Source organism: Cavia porcellus, unplaced genomic scaffold (genome assembly GCF_034190915.1).
Source record: "Cavia porcellus strain 051 isolate PalLab524CR breed Dunkin Hartley unplaced genomic scaffold, mCavPor4.1 scaffold_11, whole genome shotgun sequence".
In the NCBI taxonomy this organism is placed as follows: domain Eukaryota; kingdom Metazoa; phylum Chordata; class Mammalia; order Rodentia; family Caviidae; genus Cavia; species Cavia porcellus.
The window spans coordinates 58,496,205-58,519,612 of NW_026947494.1; the positions used below are offsets into that span (position 1 = coordinate 58,496,205).

Sequence of the window (23,408 nt, forward strand, 5' to 3'; positions counted from 1 at the left end):
TTTATAGATCATTTAATCAAGATTTATTTGAGTTACAGAATTACAAAACATGCTTTTACCTGGATTCCCAGTTAGTCAAAATGATGCTAAAGTCAGTTGTGTAAGTGTAATGTACATTGTTGCTTATCATAATTTGAGAGTCATTGTTCAATAATAATATGTTAAATGTTGTGATTGGAGTTTTCTTAAGAAAAAATTATTGTAAAAATGATTGAACAAAAATGCCTTGGGGTTGGGATTATTGCACAGGACTTCAACTGATGAATAAGAAAGTGGCCACCAGGTAACATTTTACCAGCTCTTGTTCATTGATTGGAGGCCCCGATGATCTCCATAGCCTTATGGGAGACATCCCAACTAAAGTTATATAAATATAATTGTAATATGCTCACATTGGTAATCATTAAAAGGAATAATACAAAAGGTTTTGATTTTAAAAATGCCCATAGAAGGGATTTCATATGGTTATGTTAAATGATTGTTGTTAACCTCATGGTGTATTCATGCTTCCAAATAAGCAGGTCTTCAAAAAAATGTAAAATAGGGGTTATTTATGTTAGGTCTGAGAAGAAGGAAGAGGAGGATGGGAGGAGGGAGAGGAAGAGGTCTGTGGAAGGAGTGGAGTGGATGATCGTGAAAGTAGTGGGCGGCGGTGGCTTTATTTCGGGAATGCGGGGAGAGACACACCCTCCCCCGCTGGCCCCCGGAGCGCAGCATCTTCCACTGCACCCGGGGGGCCGTGGTTATTCCGGGGAAAGGAGACTGTCGCACTGGCCCCTGGAATCTGGCGATCTCTCTCGGACACGTGGCGTGGGGGAATATAAATAGCCTAAGCTTAGGGCAGTGCCCTAAGGCCATTAGAGATGTACAGGTATTTCATTGGCGCACAGGTTCTTAGGGATGGGGGTATAGGGTTACAGTCAAGTCTATGGGGGGCGGGGGAGGCAGGAGTTTTCTAACTTGACTGCAGCTTTTCCTGGTTAAAGGGTCTGGTCTGGGCCAGCAACTCTTTCAATTTATGGTGATAAAATTTTGGTTCAGATTCAGATCTCTGCCTTCAACAAATGCTTCGGAGATCTATATCCCCCTAAACATCAACAAGTTAAGTAAAATATCTTATGTATTACATAGGGCTGATTAACCAAAAAGGAGAAATTTGATGTCACAATGAAAATTCAAGTGTGCTACAAAATGTCACCATGGGTTTTATGCTACAACATTGTATATGGTTTGATTTCTAATTTTCTATGTAAAATATGTAAATGTTAAAATTCTACAGATATTCAAATGTTAAAACAGCCATGGTTGTTGAAAATAATAGTTCTGGGGCTGGGGATTTAGCTCAGCGACATAAGCACCTGCCTTGTAAGCAGGCGGTCGTGAGTTCGATCCCTGGTACCGGTAAAAATGAAAAAGATCAAAAAAAAAAAAAAAAAAAAAAAAAAAAGAAAATAATAGTTCTATTTTATGTTGCAAGATGTTTTGATATTTCTATAAGACAATAATGCCTCTAAGTACATTGTACTATTATTAATCTTCTGGATGTTCAACAACTGAGATATAGAGACCAATAATTAGACAGGATATGAGGATAGCCAATAGTTTGGCCCTATCTCTCTTCAAGGTCAATGAGGACCCAGGACATAAGAGAATCTCTGTTGTAGAACTCCTCCTATAGAAGATCAAGAAGACTATGAGACCATTGAGGAAACCGATCATCAGTGACTGGTGTGACTAAGGAGAGTCACCAGGAGCAAAAATCTCCTAAGTTTTCACAGAAAGCAACTTGGTCAAGCAATGGCCATGACTAATCCAAACGACTGACACTGATGGAAGAACTAAGAGCTGCTATCGCTGGTTTCAAGGTATTCCTGAGGAGACTTAACTGACCTTAATAGATAACAAAACTTGATTGCATTCAAAACAGGTCTCACTTTAGCTTGGTCTTGAACATCCTGCAGAAAATGTGCAACTACTAGAGGTATATAAAACAATGTTAAAGTAATATGTTAAAAAAGAAACTCAAATCACTAATACCTTTGGGCAGTTGCCAGCTACACTGGCAGCTGACTAATGGATTGCACAGGGTTTCAATCGAAGAATGCAGGGACTTAAAATCTTTGGATTGCACTTAAAAGGTCTACAGAGCTCTCCAACACACCTCCTCCAGCTTCAATTGATCACCCATCCTGTGCAACAACAAAACAAAAGAACCGGATATGTTGGGAGCAGAGCCCTTGAAGCAGGAGATTGATCACATGTAAGGGGCTGAAGTAAGGCCAGCCCAGAAAAAGTAGAGAAACCAAAACAAACTATGTAAATGAGTTGTTCTAGCACTGAGAAGGCCGGGGCCCAGGCCTGTCAGGCAAACAAGTTGCTAGGCAGTGGGGTTGGAACTCACATTCTTCTTTGAAGGGTATAAATAAACATGCTGCATTGGTTGAGCAGTTCCTTTCGTCCTGTCAGGAGGAAAAGGGCTCCAGCTGACCCCAGCTTTGTCTTCTTTATTTTTCTCATCCTCTCACTGGTCCTTAACCCCAAGAAACTCAGGAGCCGCACTGGGTCACGGCAGCAATCCTCCTGCCTTAGACTCTTGAGTGTTGGGATTACAAGTGTGTGCCAGTTGTCTGGCTACACTGGTAGAGCAGTAAAAAATTGAAATTTCCAAATGCCATATTTGAAGAATATTTGAATGGCCTAATGGACAAAGGCTAGTGTACATCTAAGTGGCATTGATATATTAGTGATCCTGCACATAAGGTTTACTCACACATTACACTAAGATGAACTCTAGATGATTTTTATAAACAAGATACAGAGGCTCTTAAAAGAGAAACTTCCAACTTCCAGGTGTGGTGGCTTTTGTCTGTAATCCTAGCGTTTACCTCTATGCCCCAAGGCAGGAAGATCACTAGGAGTTCATGGGCAATCTGAACTACATAGCGAGATCCTGTGTCATATAAAGTATGATTCATGAACCAATCTGTCATTTTGAGTGGTTTAAGATCAAATGAGACTTTGAAAAAGAACAAAAAAGTCTTTGTCATGTAATATATGTTCAAAAAAGCAAAATATTCAATAGGACTATGTCCATTATAGCCTAATTGGCAGGCAAATTTCTCATATGCAAGTCTGGACAAAACCTCAAAAAGTTTCCTGTAATCTCAGCACTCAGGATGCTGAGGCTGGAGGATCACATTGAGTGTGAGGCCAGCCTGGGCTACACAGTGAGTTCAGGTCAGCCTAAACTACAGTAAGACCCTGTCTCAAAAAAAAAGAAAAATAAAATCATACTGCAAGGAATTGTTCCTGCACTGATATATCAGCAAGCAGAGTCACATCCAACTAAAATAGCAAGAATAGCTTGTGGCATGGAAAATAGTTCTACAAAATTACATTATAAAAAATATTGTGCTCAGGCTGAGGGTTTAGTTCAGCAGCGTAAGTGCCTGCTTTGGTAAATGCAAGGTTGTGAGTTTGATCTCCAGCACCAAAAAAAAAAAAAAAAAAAAAAAAAAGTGCTATACACAATGCAGTAACTTTTGTTATTCTCTTATTTGGTTATGAAAATTTGTTTTCCCACTTAAAAAAAACCCTGCTGGGTGTGGTGGTGCACGCCTGTCATTCCAGCACTCAGAAGGCTGAGGCAAGAGGATCACCATATGGTTGAGGCCAGCCTTGCCTATACAGTGAGTTCATGGCCAGCGTGGACTACATAGCAAGAGCCTATCTCATAAAAAACAAGAAAACCGTAAAACAAAAAGCCACCCGAAAAACAAAAACTATGTGCTATAATCTCAGGGCTGTGGAAGGCTGAATTAGGAGGAGTTCAAGTTCAAACCCTAACTGGGCAATTTAGCAACTTAGTAAGATCCTTTCTCAAAAGAAAAATTAATTAGATTATAATTAGAAAAATTTCAATATTCCCAAATGATTCAACAGCACAGCACATTACCCATGAAATTTTAATGTACATTAAATAATTAATGTTATATAACAGATTTTATTAATAGAAATAGAAGGAAATACCTGTATTTTTAATGATTCTAGAATTTATAGGAAAGAGCATTTTAAATATATATATATATATATTTTAGTTTTTGTTACCAGGAATCAAACTCACGACCTCATGCTTGCCAGGCAGGTGCTTATGCCACTGAGCTAAATCCCCAGCCCCACTTCAAATATATTTGTCATTCTCCTTTCTCAGTGATACTTTTATGACTTGACCATTTCCAAAGGTAATTATCTCAAATATAATTACTACACTGCAAGTACATTGGCAGATAAAGATGCAGGAGGCCATCTGACAATTGTTTTTACTCAATTTTGGTTTAATGAATAACTGCGGTTGACAATTTCATGAAAATAATATACCAAGTATGTCCAGGGTTGAGGTGTGCATCTGTAATCCCAGCACCTGGTCGATCACTTGAATCAAGGAGTTCAAGACAAATTTACCAAGAGCCTGCCAGTCAACTCTAGCCCAGAAGTCACCTATCACCCATGTATTTTTTTTTTTGTATCACGAATCAAACTTGCACTTGCCAGGGAAGCACTTATACCACTGAGCTATATCTCTGGCCCATCCATGTCATTTGAAAACCCTTGTTTTTCATGCATTTGTAAGAACTACATTTTTGTTGTTGTTGTTATTGTTTGTTGTTTTTGAGACAGGGTCTCATTATATAGTTCAGGCTGGCATTGGGCTCAGCATGTAGAATAGGTTGGCTTTGAACTCATGGCAATCCTCCTGCCTCAGTCTCCTGAAGAACTAATTTTTAAAAAGCCTAAAGTTCATTCTGTATACAAGCTATTTTAAACTATATTATTTACTCTAAAAATAGCAAATGAATGATAACAGCTTATAGCATGAAGTTCTTTGTCCTCACAGCTTATTCTTACAGATAAACTTACAAAAATTAGTGAATCCTTTTGGAAACTTCAGACTTACCCATTTTACCAGACTGTACATTTAGGAGTTGTAACCTTTTGTGACTATTGGTATAGATTATTTTTAAAACTGATGTTGACCCAAGACACAGATATTTCATTTTAATGAAAAATGTTGTAACTGGAATATAAAAAATTTCATGGTTCAGCCATGCGTGGTGGTACATACATGTTATCCTATCATTCAGCAGGCTGAATGGAATTCAAGGCCAGGCTGAACTACATGGTGAAATCCTGTCTCAAAAAACAAAACAAATTTAAAAACTCCAAGATTAGCCAGGCATGGTAATCCTGTAATCCCAGCACTTGGGAGGCGGAGGCAAGAGGATCTTGTGAGTTCAAGGCTGGCCTGGGCTACAAAGTGAACTCAAGTCTAGCCTGAACTGCATAGTGATACCCTGTCTTAAACAAACAACCCCCAAGATTAAGGGATCTTGAAGATCTGTTTATGTATCTAGTGGATCATGTTAGGTGATTGGTAAAAATATGAATTGGATTATGTGACAAACCAAGTATCTGGAAAAAACTTTATTACTACCTCAGTGGCATTTTGATTGACATAATTATATATGCTTACTTCAGAAAAGAACAGTATTGGGCTAGGGATTTCGCTCAGTGGCATAAGCACCTGCCTTGCAAGCACATGGTCATGAGTTCGATCCCTGGTACCAAAAAAAAAAAGAACAGTATCATATGCTTTCCTTTCATCAGGTAAATGTATTTCCTAATCAATAACAACCATTAACTAACATTTCTTTTTTTCCCCTTTGCTAGTGTCATGTGGGCCAGGCTCTTCCACTACCTAATCCTCAGCCCAAAGTTCCCGATTTTTTTCTTTGTTGGTATTTGAGACAGGGTCTTGCTCTATAATTCAGGTTGACCTTGAACTCTTGGCAATTCTCCTGCCTCACCTTCTTGAATGTTGGGATTATAGGTGCACATGCACCATCATGCCTGACTCCAAAGTCACCAATTTTTTAAGAGACTCAGACTAGACTAAAATATGACTCTCATTCTAAAAATTTTTTAAATCAACAACAGAACTTTTACTGAGTTGTCTCATTTAATTCACATCCATTTAGTTGGTATTCTGTGTGATTTGTACTGTTAAAAATTCTTCAAGGAAGTCACTGGACTACAAAGCAAAATTACACAAAGGGATCCTAAATTTTATTACACATTTTTTGTGGTGTTGGGGTTTATGCTGGGGTTTGTGCATGCCAGGCAACCAACCTTCCACTAAGCTACAGCACTACCCTACGTGATAAAATTTACTTTAAAGGCCTACTTTTATAAAAGTAGATGGCAAAGATTCTAGACTTATAAAAGAGGTTCTACTGTGTAATAACACTACCTAATTACAGAAACATTCGCTGATAAAAACAATATTCACAAATGTCACATGCATGGTGCTTTATTCTTTGAAGAATGGTTCTAAAATATCACATTAATGCTGAAAAAGTTTGAAGTAAACAGTTTTTGAGAATGAGTTGTAACATGTGTGATATTTGTTGATGGTAAGAAATTCTGATCTTGAGCATATAAGGTACCAGTTGGCAGTAGCATCCAGCTTCCCAAAGAGCCAGGTATCATTTTTCTCCTGTCTGTACAGACTTCTTTTCATCAGCTGCCTTTTGTTTTTGTTGCATGATCTCAGAGTCCCTATAATGGGAAAAAGAAAAACTGATTTTATATATAACCCATTAAGTATAATTCATAAATATACATGTCTTTCTGTTTTCATAGATGGAGAAGAGATGGAAAGGCTTCAAAGTTAGATATTATTTATTATTTTGAATATCCTGTCCACTATTTTTTTTTTTGGTCTTTTTGAGACAGGGTCTTGCTATGAAGTTCAGACTGGGCTTGAACTCGCTTTGTAGCCCAACCTGGTCTCAAACTTGCAACAATCCTCCTAAAAAACAATCCGCCTCAGCCTCCTAAATTCTGGGATTACAGGCATGCACCACCATTCTTGACTTATCATGTCTATTATTACCATGACTTCGGGAAAATAATCTTAAAAGACTTTTTGAGACAGGGTTTCGCTATGCAGTGCAGTTGGCCTTGAACTCACTTTGTAGTCTAGGTTGGCTTTGTACTTGCAGCAGTCCTCCTGCCCCAGTCACTTGAGTGCTGAAAGCACTTCCTTAGCCCTGAGTCTGGATAAATCTTCACATGTATTACCTATTTAAGTAATCTATGACAGAGCCTGGACCAGGGGATCTATTTATTTTGTGGTGCTGGGGATAAAATCCAGGGTCTCATGCATGCTATGTAAGGTCTCTGACATTGATCTATATATCCTCAGCCCCATAATTTAAAATGTATTAAATGTATGTTTTCAACATCTATGTATCAAGCAAGTGTGAGGTTGTGAGTTTAATCCCCAATATAACAAAACAATAAAATATGTGTGTCAAGCATTATTGGCTTTGTCTTAAGTTCTACAATTCCTTATTATCCTGCTTCAGATTTTAAAAAGGAAAAAAAAAGGTCTCGGCATCAAGAATCTGTTCCAAATCACATAAACACCAAGGTCAGTCCAACCACAAGTTAAGGCTCTTTCCTAAGTTTCCTCACAATCTCGTGTTTGCCAAGCAGGCATTTACGCTACTGAGCTAAATCCCTGGCCCTATGATCCATACCATTTTTACTCAAAGGTAAGAAAATAAAGTCAAGTTTCACAGTTTTAATAATATTAACTGGCAGAAAGTATGAAGTACAAGTTTAGGATTTTAACTTCATTAATCAGTGAGTCTCAAAAGTGGCTACATTACAACATCATGAGGGGGTTAAAGAAGTATAAGGAGACTTTAAAATGTTTTTATGTTTTGGTTTTGTGAGACAGGGTCTTGCTATGTACACCAGGCTAGCCTCAAACTGCTGCTGGCTGCCTCCACATCCTCTTCCCCATGCTGGAATTACAAGTATGTGTCTTGCCAGCCCAGCTAGGGGAGCTATTTTTTAGTTAGGTTTTCCTTATGATAGGAAGTACAGTACAATTTACTTGGCATGCTTTTTGTGCCTAACCTCAGACCAATTAAATCAGAAATGAATGTAGGGCACAGGCTTGAGTAGCTGTAAGGTCTGAGGTACAGGAGTGAGAAGCCTTGTTAAGCCACACTGAAACATGTGCAGTTCACCTACCCTCCAAACTCCACATGGACAATAAAATTTGATGTTAGAACTCGGGGTTGGGGATATAGCTCTGTGGTATATATAAGTGGAGAGGCCTTGACTTTGATTACCAATTTAAAAAAAGAATAAAACTGATCTTTGGTTATTTTTTTTAACAAACATTAATACTTTTTAAAAAAAATTCCAAGCTATAGTTTCATGAACGTATTAACGTAGCAGTTTCTATTATTTGTTACACAAGGTCTTCTGTGGTGCCTTACACAGTAAGCAGGTGCTCTACCACTGAGCCACATCCGGGTGAGGTCCTACAGTAAGGCTGAACACATGCATCCTCCTACATAATGGGTCTTTATTTTTATTTTTTTGAGACAGGGACTTGCTGTGGAATTCAGGCTATCCTTGAACTCACTATGTAGTCCAAGCTGCCCTCACATTCACAGTGCTCCTCCTGCCTCAGCCTCCCAAGTGTTGGGAGTACCAACATGTGCTACCATGCCAAGCTGTACTGGATCTTTAGATGTTAATATAGCTATATAGATTTTTAAATTATCTTCAGAACAGCAGTTATCAATATAATTCAATCATCTGTCATCCAGACTGGTTTGGGCAGGCTGTCTGCTTTGAAATGGTATTCTTACCACCTAATAATGCTTTACATATAGAAGGTGTTTTATTATTTTGCTGAATAAAATTCTTACAGTTCAGGAGCTGAGAAGGTTCCTGTGAAATAAATGATTTATAGCTTCAGAGCTTTAAATTCTTCATCCACAGGTTGGGATGAAGACTCCACATGGTGCTCACTTGACTGGCACTCAACATTCTCTGTGGTTGTTTTTATTTACTTGTCTTTTTTGAGACAGGGTATCTCTATGCAGTTCAGGCTGACTTTGAACTAACTTTGCAGCCCAGGTTCGTCTCAAACTTGCGCGATCCTCCTGCCTCGGCCTCCAAGAGCTGAGATTACAGGTGTGTGCCACCACACTGGGCTTCCCCTGTGTTTAATATTTCGATATCTTCAGTGACTTGAGAACTCTATCAGTACTGCTCACCTCTGCTTTCTCTGAGAAGTAGTCAAGCTATCCTCTTTTCTTTTTCCCTTACTTATTTCCTGGGTTTTCTTCATATTCTTCTGGCGGGCAAGTTCTCGTTGATTGCCACCTACAAAGATAAAACCGTCACACTGTTTTTTAAAAATTAATTTTTATTCTTTTTGCTGGCATAGAATTTTATTTGTTTGTTTTTAGTACCAGGGATTGAAATCACGACCTTGTGCTTCCCAGGCAGCCGCCTGTGCCCTTGAACTAAACCCACTGCCCCAAACAGTCACACTCTTGCTATCTTCAAACTTCATTCCACTGAAGGGTCCGAAATTTGCTTTTTAAAAATAACGCGAAAGCAGCACTGAGGTCCTCCCAGAATAGTCAAGAAGCAAGCTTAAGGATAAACATTTATGAACTTGAGAGTATTATCACACCAATTTAAGTGTCCCCGAGCTATAAATACACCTTTCACAACAGGCGTCGCGACGCGGTGTCTATACTGACCAGCATTCGAAAATAAGTTCTGACTCTTGACCTCGGGGAGAGCCAGCAAGTTACCTGCGGCCACGCCTCCGCGAACTCAGCCCATCACAACCCACCGGTCGAGCAAAAGCAGATGCTCCCAGGACACAGGGAGGGCCAAACAAAAGAGCTCGGAGGAGCGCAGCGGGCCGGCCTCCCTCCCGGGGCGCCGCCCCAGGGACCAGCGCTGAGCCACAGCAGGAGGAGGTTCCCGGCCGCCACGTCCCCTCCCTCAAGCGCCGGCAGCGTGGGGCCCGGGCCGCCCTCCCGGAAAGCCGTCCCCACCAGCGCCTTGCCGCCCGGCAGTCTGTCCGCACACTCCCACCGGGCCGCACACTCACGGGCCATGCCGACCACTCTGCGACTCAACAAGAACCGGCTTTCTGATTCCCTCGCACGCTCGGCAGCCACGCCACTCGTGGAAGGCCGAGCCCGCGCCGGCTCTCGGCTGGGCGACGCCTTGGTTCCCACGGCCCGCGGCCCCGCCCCCCGCGTGGCCGGAGAGCGCCTGCGCGTGCGCGCCCAGGGGGCATAGCGCTCGCTGCTTTCCTGTGGGATCGTGGGCTCTGGAACTTAGTCCCGGGCGTGAGCGTCCTAACCCGGTGTGGGTTTGTTCCCGGTGAGTGTTAGCCAGCCATTGTAGATAACAAATAACAATAAACACTGCATCTAACTTTTCCACCGAGGATGGTAGCTTTCCTTCACTCCCTTGCAAAGGCAGAAAGGACAGGAAGGTGGCTGAACTGATTGAAGGTTAACTGCAGATGGCGGTGTGGGCCCTCTGTAGACATGAGCTTCATTGTTCTGGTTGTAGGACACAGTGCAACGGGCAAGCAGAAACACCAAAATAACACCCAGGAGTTGGAGGCAGATTTTTTTTTAACCTTGATGGGCACTGCGCGGGATAATTCCCAAAGATATCAGGCCCTGATCTCTGGTGGTCTGGGGCTTATACGGGATAAGCAAGCAGGAAATACAGAGGCAGAATAACTTGTGGACTGGGGATTTAGTCTTATAATACGTATCATGGTGACAAGCTATGCATCAGAGTGACCAGCTGTTTCTAGGAGACAAAAGCAACTGGAACTGGAACAAAAACCTGGGCAACTAAAAAAACTGAAGTATACTGGCTAGGGTGTCATTTTCTGTTACATTTTTTCCTCTTTTTTAGTTTCCATGGCAAATCTTTACTGGGCATATTATATGTGACCTTTTGAGACAAGACCTAAATAGAAGTGCTAACATTAGGGTTGTCAGTGATCTTGGGATGGACTCTAGCCAATGTCCCCAAGACTGAAAGTTTTCCACCAAGAGTTTGTGATTTATTTCCCTTATTATAGGGTTTCTCCCTAAATTGACTCTGACAAGGAAGTGAGGGAGTTAAGCTGTTCTAGGAGCACATCCAGTGTGTCTTAGACACACGTGAAATCTTGGTCAAGTGTTTAATTGGTTGTTCCATTCTCTTAGAGGAATTGTCCATAAACCACTACTAGCAGGGTGGCAGAGAAGCAAGGACCAGGATAAGCAGCCTGAAAAAAATACAAAAATCAAGAGGAATAAGTATGGAGCAGTACTGTGAAACATGTCCTCAGGCATCAGCTATGCAGAGTGACCAGAGCAAGATTTTGAGTGCATTGTCTCTTCTTATTGGACCCTGGAGAAGCTGTCCAGGTAAACTTTCCTGTGGATCGAAGGCTGGATTTCTGAAACTTGTAGAAGTAGTTAATATTTACTTATGATATGGGTCTGGGGATTTAGCTCAGTGGCATAAGCACCTGCCTTGCAAGCAGGCAGTTGTGAGATATATGTGTATATAAGAGTGTCTAGAGGTATAACTGGTCTTTCAACTAAATTTTTATGGAGCTGATTACTAGATTTTTTTTTAAACTTTTCTAGAGCTTGTGGCATGTATACTGTATGTAGTCTACAATTGCAGGCCCATTGTTGCTGCCAGTCATCAAGGGTAGGCCATATCTAGGGATGATTTTTTTTTTTTTTGTCTTTTTCTTTTTTTAATCAGTACCAGGGATTGACCACATACTTGCAAGGCAGGCGCTTATGCCGCTGAGCTAAATCCCCAGCCCGTAGGGATGATTTTTTATAGTAGGTCCCTATAAATTTCTGTTGTCTTCTCAATGCAGGTAGGGAATGGGAGGTTGGGTCTGTAACACAGACACTGAAGCCTGAACTGGCTTCAGGGATGTGGGTGCCAGAACAATGTCTTGAGCTTACAAAACATACGATGGGGTCTGATGTCTTGGGTTGATATTTCAGTCAGTTGGATTCCCAGAAGGGGCTTAGGCCTCTGGTTTGAACTATTTTGAATTATTTTGCATTGGTTGCACTTTTCCAAATGATAGCAGAGAGCAGCAGCAGGAGAGTTTTGGCCAAAATAGCTTTGTCCAAGGCAACTACAACACATCTAGCCTGATGGACTTCATTCTAAACAGAGATAGTTCAAATGATAAACAGGGTATACTCAGCAATGTCAGGGGGTTTATTTTTCAGTAGGTCTTGTTGAGTTCAGAATTCTGCTCTTTGTGAAGAGGCGTTGCTGACAGGAGCCAACTGAAGGCAGAAAAAAACATTGTTTAGGTCCAGGCAGGTGTCCCTGTGGGCTATGGTTGGCAAAAGACTGAGGCAACATATAGAGAGGGCAATTACAGTGTTACTGACAACTCAAAGAGTTTCTAAACCCTTGTGGCAACTAACAGTCTGAAAAGGGTGTATAGGTTGGGAACCACAGAATTCAAGGTAATGGCTGTATTGTCCACAGCACAGAGACCTTGCCCAGTGTGATCTGTTAATGTCACAGGAAACACAAACAGGCATTCAGCAGCAGAGGTTGCAGTGAGATAGCAGGGTTGATGGCCAGACATGGAGGTCTTTATGGAAGGGAGTTTTCAGAATTGCAGTTATCTGTCTCAGGCTGATGGTGGTGTCATCTTCCTCCTGGGAAGCAGTCCAAGAGAACAGTGCAGAGTTAAATGAGAGGGAAGATGACTGGCTTGGTGCAATGGACATTATTGCTTTTAACTTGCAGGAGAGGTCTTTTCCTAGAAGCAATATGGGAGCTGGCTTATATAGGAATTCATATTTTTGTGGGATGTACTCTCAGATTGCAGGTTTGTGCCTTGCAGAAGAGGTGAGAGGCAAGAGTCTCAGTTTCCCCAATGATGGTGCTATGGGCTATCAGTGGCCCAGCTAAAGAAAGGAGCCTAGTCTGGCCTAGTCTGAATTTGTCACACTGATGAAATGGTTGTCATCTGATCCAAAAGTTAAAAGCTTTTGAAATTTCCTAACTATCTAATTTTAGTGTCCATAGCCCTTATAACTCATAGCCAGAGGGTATGATTGTCTATCAGCCTGGATTTTTTTTTAAATCTTTTTGAGACAGAGTCTCACTATGCAGTTCAGGTTGGCCTTGAGCTCACTTTGTAGCTCAGGCTGGTGTTAAACTTGCAAAAGTCTTCCTGCTCAGCTTCAACCCGGCCAGACTGAATTTTCTTATAGACATCAGGTGCTTTTATTTCATCAGGTTTCTGAGTAACAGTAGTTGATGAGCTTTTTGCTTCTCTTTTTGATGTCTTTGAGAAGAGCTTGACTGGGTTGTTTCCAGTAGAGGTAACCTTTGGAAAGGCCATGGCAACTCATTTGTCAGGGCTGACAGTCCAATTTTCCCAAAATGTGGACATTTCTGTACTGAATAGACTGAGAAGGAATTACTGACATTCATCTCAAGTGGTTGTTAGGTGATGACATCTGCCCAGGACAGTATAGTCATGAAGCACATGGTTTGGGGAGGAGGGAACCTGCGATGGCTGAATGTAGGGAATGGTTAGCTGTAATCAGTTTCAGTTGGTTAGAAGTAAATAAATTGGGATGGGGTAGTGAAACTGTTGGCAGCAGCTGCAGCAGCTGACCAGGAAAATTTGGTTTCAGTTTAACTCGATAAAAACCATTTTTCCTGCACTTAGGAAATGTAAGTTTTGCCTAATTAATTCTGATCCCTGACTTGTTACATGAATGTTCTGCACCCTTTTTTTAAAATTTTATTTAAGGAGAAAAAGAAAAAACAGAAAAAGGGTACAAGTTACACAGAATTTTTTAAAAAAATAAGCAGTAGGAAATCACTAGTTAATAGATTACATACTGTCATCTTAGAAATAGTTGTTCAAGTTATAAAATTAAAGCATATAAAGTGGACATTCAAACAGTGAGACTGCAAACAGTTCTGTTCAATGATCCAGTAAAAACTCAGTAATATGGTTATCTTATATGCTTAAATATACATGCAGTTATATCCTTTAGAGCACTTTCTTTTCCTCTCTTTTTTACAATGACAATTACACATTTTGGCTTTTATTACTCCCACAGTTCTTATTACTTTTTTTTTTGAAGAGAATAAAATCAAATGTGACATAACAAAACAGAGTCAGTCAAATCAAAAGGATGGACATAGTACATAAAGTAAAAACAGAATACAAGGTGATCAACAATGGTTACCATAATGCCTCTTGCTATCTTAAAAAGAATTGACTATATCATCAGTTATAATAAAATTGAACAAAACAGTAAAGAACAAAACCAATTAAACTAAAACATTGGAGACATTACAGGACTTCAAAAGAAAATAATAGTCAAACCAGAATGGGCATCATAGTGAATCTTACTGTCTTCACAGTTGTTGCCTATACTCTCAAACTTGGTAATATCCAGCAAAACAGAATAGAGTAATATCAGTCAAAACAAGATGATGAGAGCAATACAAGGTTTCAAATCAAGTTAATAGGAAATAAAAGTGGGTTACTATAATATATCCTGCTATTTTTTATTTTTCCCTTAATTAAAAAGATAAAAATTAAAAAAATATAAAAAAGGAGATTGAGATAAAAGAGGACATAACAACAAAACAGCACAGGTTGGGCTGGGGTTTTAGCTCAGTGGCATAAGCACCTGCCTTGCAAGCAGGCAGTCCTGAGTTCGATCCCCAGTACCAAGAAAACGGAAAAAGACAAAACAAAACAAAACAAAACAAAAACAAAACAGCACAGGTTAGAACATAACCATTTAAACAGAATAGTGTTTCACCACAAGATATCCTGACATAAAAGTAGTTACCGTAGTATCTCTTTCCTTGAATTCTTTGAGTATAACTTTGTATACTGTAGCATCAAACATATCAAGACAATGTAAAACCATTCAAGAGAATGACAGTATTACAGGATATTTAAAACCAACTAACAGAAAATGAATAATGGTTTCTGTATTATCTCCTTGTCTATAAAATGTTTTTGTTTATATAATCACATATAATAAAATCCAATAAGATACAACATGTTAAGACCGATGGAGACAGAAGAACAAAAGCTTGATGGGACTTCAAAACAAGATGATATTAAATCAGCACTAGCTATTATGGTGTCTTGTTTTCTCCAAATAGCTGTTCATACCATCCAACCTTCTCTGCCTCATTTCTGTTGAGCTCTTTTTCTGTCATTAGTTGTCAGTTTGTCTTATTCATTTTGCTTTCTGCTCCATTCATTGTGGTCTCTCTGCCACTGTTTCTGGAATCTTGGTATTTTTCTCTTTTAGAATATCCTGCAGTATTCTCTGTAGAGTTGAATTGGTGGTTGCAAATTCCCCTTGTTCCTTTTTATCCTGGAAGCGCCTTGTTTCTCCATTAATTTCTAGGGACAGTTGTGCAGGATATATCAGTCTTGGCTGGAGGTTATTGTCTTTCAAAGCTTGAATTATTTCGCCCCATGCACTTCATGATTTGATGATTTGTTCCGAGAAGTCTGCTGTAATTCTGATGGGTGTTCCCTTGTAAGTGATCTGTTTCTTGTCTCTGACAGTTTTTAATATTCTGTTCTTATATTTGGTATCTGGAATTTTGATTATTATATGCCTGGGTGTAGTTCTGTTTGGGTTGTAGGTGGCTGGGGTCCTGTATGCCTCATAGATCTGAGTATCTTTACCTTTTCCCTTATTAGGGAAGTTCTCCTTGATTATTTCTGTGAATAGCCTTTGCAGTTCATTTGTTTGTATCCCTGCTTCTTGCTTTACATTCTTAATTCTTAAGTTATAGATCCTCTTATCATCTTCTAGCCTTTATATTGTTATTGCTTGTTTCCTTGTTATTTTTAAGAAGTTTTTCCTTTCATGCTCCCACATAACAAACCTGTCCTCCAGTTCAGATAGTCTATCCTTAGTTTCTTTCAAGCTGTTATGCCAGCTTTCAATAAAGTTTTCAGTTTCCTGGTAATCTCTTTGAACTTCCTTCATGTATTCTGCGTTTTCTCTATTTTCTCCATCAAACAATTCTCCCCGTTTTTTCTGTTCTTCTATTCCACCATGATTTTTCTTGGGAGGTGCTTAGCATTTCTTTAACTATGCTACTTATATCTTGCTTTACTTGGTTAAATACTTCACTTTTGAACTTGTCTATGAGGCTCCGGAGATATCGCTTTATGTCTATTGGTGCCATGTCTGGTATTGCATGTTTTCTGTCCTCATTCTCTTTTGCATTTACCTTCCCTGGATCAGTGTTCTCAGGATTGGGGACTGAGGACCCTTTCTTGTTGTTCCCTCTTCCCATACTTTTTGTTCCTTCCATACAAGCATATATAGGAGGCCCAGTTTCTTTCTTTGTTGCTTACAGTTTGTTTGAATTGCGCCAGCTAGGTGTTCCCGCCCACTGCAGTGTACTAGGGGGACACAGACCTGGGCCACCTATGCTGGGCCCACCCCTCCAGGTCAGTCAACCTGTTAAAGGCTTCACTGCATTAAGGTGCACTGCCAGACGCAGGGACCTGGTTTGGGCTAGCCTACTGGGTCCATGGCATCATCCAGGTCAAGCGCTCCCCACCAGTCCCACTTGAGAGGGGAATATGTGACTGAAGTCACTGCAGTGTCCTGTTCCGGCTAATCTGCCCGGTCCCAAAATGTCCTCTGTTGGAACCTCCTTGTCTATGGAAGGGTCCCTGTTCCTCTCACTCACCGCAGGTCGATGCAGGGCTCCCCACCAGCTCTGCTCTCAATTTGGTTTGTCATTTCCTCCTCTCAGAGCTTTTGTGTCTCTATCCCTGCACTACCGTTTCAGATGTAGTAGCGGCAGCAGGAAATTCAAGCTGTGGTTTATAGAGGTGTGGGTTCCAGCTTTGGCACTTAGACTTTAGCTGTTCCAATCATAGCACCAGGATTGCATTTCTAGTTGTTTTCTCTCAGCTTAGTTAATTCCTGGGTCGGCCGGGTATATCTCCCCCTGTTTAGGACTCCCCACACCACACCATTCCTGGAATCTAAGCTGGCTATCTCAGAGAGTCTCCATAGCTGCTGTTATCTATCTGCCATGTTCTCCCGGAAGTCCTATGTTCTGCACTCTTGAACGATGGCATAACAGACAAAAGGTGAATGCCCCTTAGAGAGAGACCATTCAGATGCCTGCCTGGCCTCAGCCCTCATGGGGACTAAGGTTCGACTTAGCTAAAGAGCATATAAGGTCTCCATTATGCCATATATCAATTGCCATAGAACTATAGGTGAGGGTCCAGTCAGCCAACATAACCAGTGCTTCCCAGTCTTGGTGCACAGAAGGAGCAGCTTATTGCTTATGCTGCCTGGTCCACTTTCTCATACATTCATTTAGCAGGTACTGACTTCCCTTGAAGGTCCTGATTTACAAGAGTTGATCAAACTCACATTCTGCTACTGCTGAGCAGGACCGATGGACAGACTAATTGGAGTGTCCCCAGGGAGGGTTTTACTGGAATCAGGCAGATAGATAGATAGGCAGATTGTGTCCTCCTTTCTTTGGAGTCTGATGTTAGCTGCTCAAGCAGGGAGCCAGGAATCCTCCTGCAGATATCCAAGGGGACTTGAGAAATCTTGAGAGCATGTTTTCTTGTCAGGACTTGGAAAGGTTCTTGCTCCATCCTTGAGTGATCCCAGCATTCTAGGAAGGTGAGGCAGGAGGCTTGAACCTAGTCTGGGCAATTTATCAAGGCCCCACCCATCTCAAACAAATAAACATCAACTATTTTAGAGAATTTGTGAGAATGGCTTAGGGATGTCTGCGTTGAAAGTGCAGCTCTACCAATTAATAGTCATGCCAATGAGGCAAATTACTTTATTGTGTTAAAAGTTCCTTACTGATAAATTGGGGAAATCATTATACCTTTGTTAATGAATTCATACATGAAGCATCAGCATACAGTGGAATTTGAGGTGGGTTTATGAACAACAATATAGGAATCTAAGCAGCCAAATTGATAAATTTGGAATTTAATTAACTGAGCTCAGGAACACTCATATACAGATCCCTCCCCCAGTTCAGGGTCCAAACAAGTGGCACCGAACTGAAACAAGAGTTTTTAAAAGAGAGAATTACAAAAGAAATGCTGTTGGAAACAGTTTTGTTCAAATCTTTCATTAATTTTTGCTTGACACCTGTATCCTGCTTCTTTTGATGAACAGGTTAATTTTTCTCCTGTAGGTACAACCCAGTGGATTGGATTCTGTTCAGACCCCAGGAATTTCATTTTTGTTAAAAAGAGTAACAGAAGAGGAGTGTTAGTCATCTCTGATCTAGCTTTCTGAAGATCTGAGGTCTTTCTGTGAAATCCTAGAGTCATCCAGGGGTTTGTGCCTTCAAAAGAAATTTGAGCCTGTAACTTGAGGAGCAAATCAAGTCAGATCGGGGATAAGGACATTTGGACATGACAAGGAAAAAGTGGGTTAGAGACCCTCTGCTCAAATCTGTAATACTGGCCTGAATTCATGGTGTTGTAGTCAGGGGTTGTACACAGAGAACAACTAGGATTAGGACATGGAGTTTATAATACTTTTATAATGGTCACCGGAAGTTAACACAGGAAAGTGCAGGAAATCTATCTGCAACACCAAAGACATAGATTATTTAGTCAAGAGCCTAAACCCCACGGCAATGTCCCACATGAGTCCAGATAAAAATCCAGAGCTCAGGACAGTGCCTCCCATGAGTCCAACTGGAGGTCCAGAGCCCACAAGAAGGACTCACGCCAGTCTCTTTTATGGATCTGTGCGGGGAAGACCCAAGGCGGTAGAAGCCAGAAAGTCTATGCCAGCAGGATGAAGGAGCTGTGCTGGTGGGATGAGGGTTCTAAGTCACACTCACCACAAAGACCAGAGCTGTGCAGAAAGGCACCACAGCTGTCCTGGGCGACAGGGAGCACCCTCACCCACCCCCCACCCCCCAGCTCCTCTGAGGACAAGCACAGTCCGGTACGTGCCAGGAAGCAGTGTGAGGAGTTCATCCTGGAGACCAAGCAGCACATGTCTTCCCCTCCGGAGCCAGGAAGCAATGCTCGATGTGAGGACCAAAGCTTCTCCAGGAGAACCAACAGCTCAGACAGCAACTTGTCGGAGAACCCAAAATGCCATCTTAATGCCTCAACCCTCTCAACACCTCCCTTCTTCTCCACCTATTTTTTTTCTTTTTTATTGGTACTCAGTGCACAGGGAGGTGGAAGGAGGGCCAAGCTATTCACTGCAGTGAAAGCCTGGAGAAGTCCTGGCCTCAGGTTTCAGGGTGTGGCGGCACCCAGCTGGTGCAGGGCCTGCCAGCAGGGTCGAGTATACCCTCTAAGTGCTGGGTGGGGCTCTTGCGGCAGGGGCTGCAGTCGTAGCTGCAGGGGCAGTGCTGTTGTTTTTCAGAGTTGAGGTAGAGAGGTTAGTCCCTTTGGGAGTCCAAGAGACTTTGAAAGCGGGCCATTTAAATTCACAAAAAAATTTGGAGCTACCCTGGGTAAACAGGTTTACCTTAGGAAGAGGCTCTCTGATGAAATTCCTCAAAATGGTTAAGAACACATTGCAAAGGCAACAAAACAAAAGCAGATTGACCCAATCACATGAATAACAGACAAATAATGAATATTAAACCAGTGACAAACAAGATTAACAAGAACAAAGACAGAGATTAACAGACAAACACCGAGAACTAGTTTGACTTTATGGCCAACAAGTCTCAGCCAGTGTCTTGGTCTGAGAACTTGGTCTTGAAATTATAATGTCTCCAAAGACCTCCGAGGGGCACCCGCAACAAAAACTAGAATAATCTTACCGGTAAGGATCTGGACTGCTTGGGCTGGGGATTTAGCTCAGCGGCATAAGCGTCTGCCTTGCAAGCAGGCAGTCATGAGTTCGATCCCTGGTACCGATAAAAACGAAAAAGACAAAAAAAAAAAAAAAAAAAAAAAAAAAAAAAAAAGGATCTGGACTGCTTGTTCTCAATTAGCGTCCAGGGGTTTTGGTTTCTCTTTGAAACAAAGAGATTCCTCTGGGATGAGGGACTCTCAGCAGTCCCCCTGAGGAACAATTGCCTCAAAGAGAGGCTTGTCCTATAATCCAGGGCAAGCTCCCAAATGAGGTGGATGTGAACAATATAGGAATCCAAGCAGCCAAATTGATAAATTTGGAATTTAATTACCCGAGCTCAGGATCACTCTTATACAGACCTCCCTCCCCTGATTCAGGGTCCAAACAAGTGGCACTGAACTGGAAAGTTACAGAGTTTTTATAAGAGAGAATCACAAAAGACATCTTGTTTTGAAACAATTTAGTTCGAATCTTTCATTAATTTTTGGTTGACACCTGCATCCTGCTTCTTTTATTGAGCAGGTTAATTTTTCTTCTGTAGGTACAGCTCATTCTGCTTTTCTCATGGGACTTATTCCCTGAGTAATTTTCCATTTTCCTGGGTCAAACACAGGGCATTAGTTAAATGTAGGACTCAAGATGGCGTAAGTTATGCCAAGCTACAACAGCGTTCAATATATTAGCTATTATTCTTGTAGCCTTAGAGATCACACTTAGCATCTTCCACACACCAAGCAATGCAGAACAATTGCTGCAACTTTGATTATATTGAGACTTATTTCCCTATACTGATATGTACAGAGCTGACTATGGTATTTCCTTCTCTCTTCAGTTGGCTCTAAGCATTGCAAATAAGTCTATCTGAGGTACTGGTGTGTAATCTCGAAAGCCATCAGTCTCCTGTTTCCTTGAATAGTGGTCTGTGATGTTGAGAGCCACAGCCCCGAGCCCGGTCGCCTCACTTGGCGGACGTGAGGCCTGTAGTAAAGAGTAAAGCCTGAGGTAGATTACCCCTCCCATCGAGCACGTTAGTTTCCTGCTTAGCGCGTAAGCAACCCGCTCAACAATATAGTCTGCCTGGCAACTGATGATGTTAGCCAATCAGCTTGCCTTGTTCACTTTAACATGATTGGACACTGTATCCGTATATATACTGGTGCCACCCCTGGGGGGGAAGAAGAAGCCCAGAAGTAAAAGCCCAGAAGGAGCCGCGGGGAGCGGACCAAAGGAGGCTTCGGCTGGGAGCGATCCCAGGGCAGGCTGTACGGAGAAAAAAAATAAAAGAAAAGGTTGTCCACTGCCAGACTTTGTCGTGTGTCCTTCCTGCCGGCCGGGAGCGGACATCGACATTTGGTGGCCCGTACGGGGACTGATCACCCCCGAGACGTGACAGCGGACAACGCTCCAGTACAGAGCTGCGAGACAGGTGAGTTGGGGATAAGCCTGGGCTCTGGGTGGCGCGCACCTACAGGGCTTTTAGACTCCCCTCAGGCTCACGCGTAAGTGGCGGATTCCTTGGGCCTCACGCGGTGAGTAACATATTAAAAAATGGGAAACATGCTAGGTAGTAACATTAAGAGCGAGGGTGGTTGTGGAGAAAGCTCTCAAGAGCTTACAAAAGTACGCAGGGTATTTGAGCAGGCCCAGTCAGGGAGCTCCCGAGAGGGGCCCGTCAAGGGGAACAAAGATGCTAAGGAGAAGGACGGGGCTCTAGCCTCGGAGTCGTCTGACTCCGAGGACGAGGGAAAGTTGAATGGCAAGGAGGCCAAAGAGACCAGCTGTCAGGAGCCTAAGTCGCTCGATAAGGAGTCGCAGGGTTCTTTCCCAGTAATTCAGGGTACCACAGAGCCATTTGTTGACTTTGTGGCCCGAATACAAGATGCTGCCGATAAGATATTTTCTGATCCGGGAGTGGCTCGACCGCTGGTAAGGCAGCTGATTTTTGAGCAATGTACAAAAGAGTGCAAGGCAGCGATAGCTCCTCATAAGAACAAGGACCTCAACGCCTGGATTAGGATATGCAGAGAGATAGGGGGGCCGCTCTCCAACTCGGGAGTGGCTGCTCTCCTGGCCGCGGCTGTACAGCAGAGGGGACCTCGCGGGTTAGAAGGGGAATGTAAGGCTAAAGGGTGTTTTGCCTGCGGGGAGCCAGGACACATTAAACGTCATTGCCCAAACAATGCAGATGCTAGGCCTCGCCCTAAGAATGAAGAACCATATGTTTGTGGGCGATGCAAGAGGGGATCACACAAAGCTGAGGAGTGTAGGTCGGTCTTTGATGCTCAGGGCAACCGTATTTGTAGACGAGATGTTAGAGGGCCAAAAAACGGCCAGAGGGGGCCCCCTTCACAGGCGGGCCCCCGCCCCAGAGACAAGACAGCTCAGGATGGCAGCCTTCAACAAGGGCCACCCCTGGGTCAGCAGGTGTGGACCTCAGTGTCGCCTCCAGACTTATACAAAAGGTCACCATTAGGACGGATGGCGTTAGGACCCTAAATGACATGCAAAAACTATTGGGAGACATTAATTAGATTAGGCCATATTTACATATACCAAATTCAGATCTCAAACCCCTGTTCGACCTTCTAAAGGGAGACCCAGATATAGCCTCCCACAGGAGGCTCACTCCTGAGGCAAGAGCTGCCTTACAGAGAGTGGAAAAAGCCTTAGGTGGGGCTACCTTACACAGAATTGAACCAGGGCGACCCTTTGATGTCTGTTTGCTACAGACTAGTCTACAGCCCACAGCGGTGATTTGGCAGAAAGGACCATTACTGTGGATACACCCTAAGGTCTCACCTGCAAAAGTCATAGAGCATTACCCAGAGGCAGTCGCTTCATTGGCCCTTGAAGCGCATGATAGAGCTGTCCAACATTTTGGCTCAAGACCACAAGCCATCCGAGTACCCTATACCGCCAGCCAGATCAAGACCCTGGCTGCCTGCATAGATACATGGGCCATTCTGAGATGTGTTTTCCATGGGGATATAAACAATCAATACCCTAAAGACCCTATCTTGTCATTTGTCACTCAGCACCCTATAATTTTTCCAAAGGTTACTGCCTCTGAGCCATTAGTCCCAGCAACTACAATATACACAAATGGCTCCAAGACGGGGATAGGCGCCTATGTGATCCTAGGCAAGCCCCCGGTTACCATACAATTTAAACCTGATCAGCCTCAGGTGGTGGAACTGCAGATCGTTAAAATGATTCTTGAACGGTTCTCAGAAGCCATTAATATTGTCTCCGATTCTAGGTATGTGGTCAATGCTATACAAGTGCTTGAGACTGCCGGTTTAATTAGATCCACTTCCACAGTGGCTGGGCTGTTCCTGTCTATCCAGACATTGCTTCAGAACAGACACCATAAGGTCTTCACCACCCACATAAGAACACATACATCCTTGCCAGGGCCTATGGCACAGGGGAATGCGGCTGCTGATACTGCCACTCGCCCGTTATGGATTTTTACCTTACTAACACCAATCGAGCGAGCCCGTGCCTTCCATGATAAGTTTCATGTCAATGCCAGGACACTAGCAAACCATTTCCATGTTTCCAGAGCAGATGCACGAGATATCGTGCGACTATGTGACTCCTGTGCCACATACA

General features: G+C 42.3%; 2 protein-coding genes across 2 annotated transcripts in view; one reads left to right on the forward strand and one right to left on the reverse strand.

Moving 5' to 3' along the window:
* Positions 1-6,351: 6,351 nt before the first annotated feature.
* On the reverse strand, positions 6,352-10,161 carry LOC106028025 (small EDRK-rich factor 1). The gene is made up of 3 exons (XM_063258330.1): positions 9,998-10,161; positions 9,144-9,252; positions 6,352-6,615 (listed from the first exon to the last, which is right to left on the reverse strand). The coding sequence occupies exons 1-3, from the start codon at positions 10,002-10,004 to the stop codon at positions 6,543-6,545; spliced, it is 189 nt and encodes a 62-aa protein (XP_063114400.1). The 5' UTR covers positions 10,005-10,161; the 3' UTR covers positions 6,352-6,542.
* Positions 10,162-10,180: 19 nt separating this feature from the next.
* The window catches only part of Bdp1 (B double prime 1, subunit of RNA polymerase III transcription initiation factor IIIB), a 134,905-nt gene continuing 121,677 nt past the window's right edge, over positions 10,181-23,408 (forward strand). The window contains exons 1-2 of the mRNA XM_063258326.1: positions 10,181-10,275; positions 11,124-11,327. The gene's annotated coding sequence lies outside the window, so the exon portion shown is untranslated. The remainder of the gene's footprint in view (positions 10,276-11,123; positions 11,328-23,408) is intronic.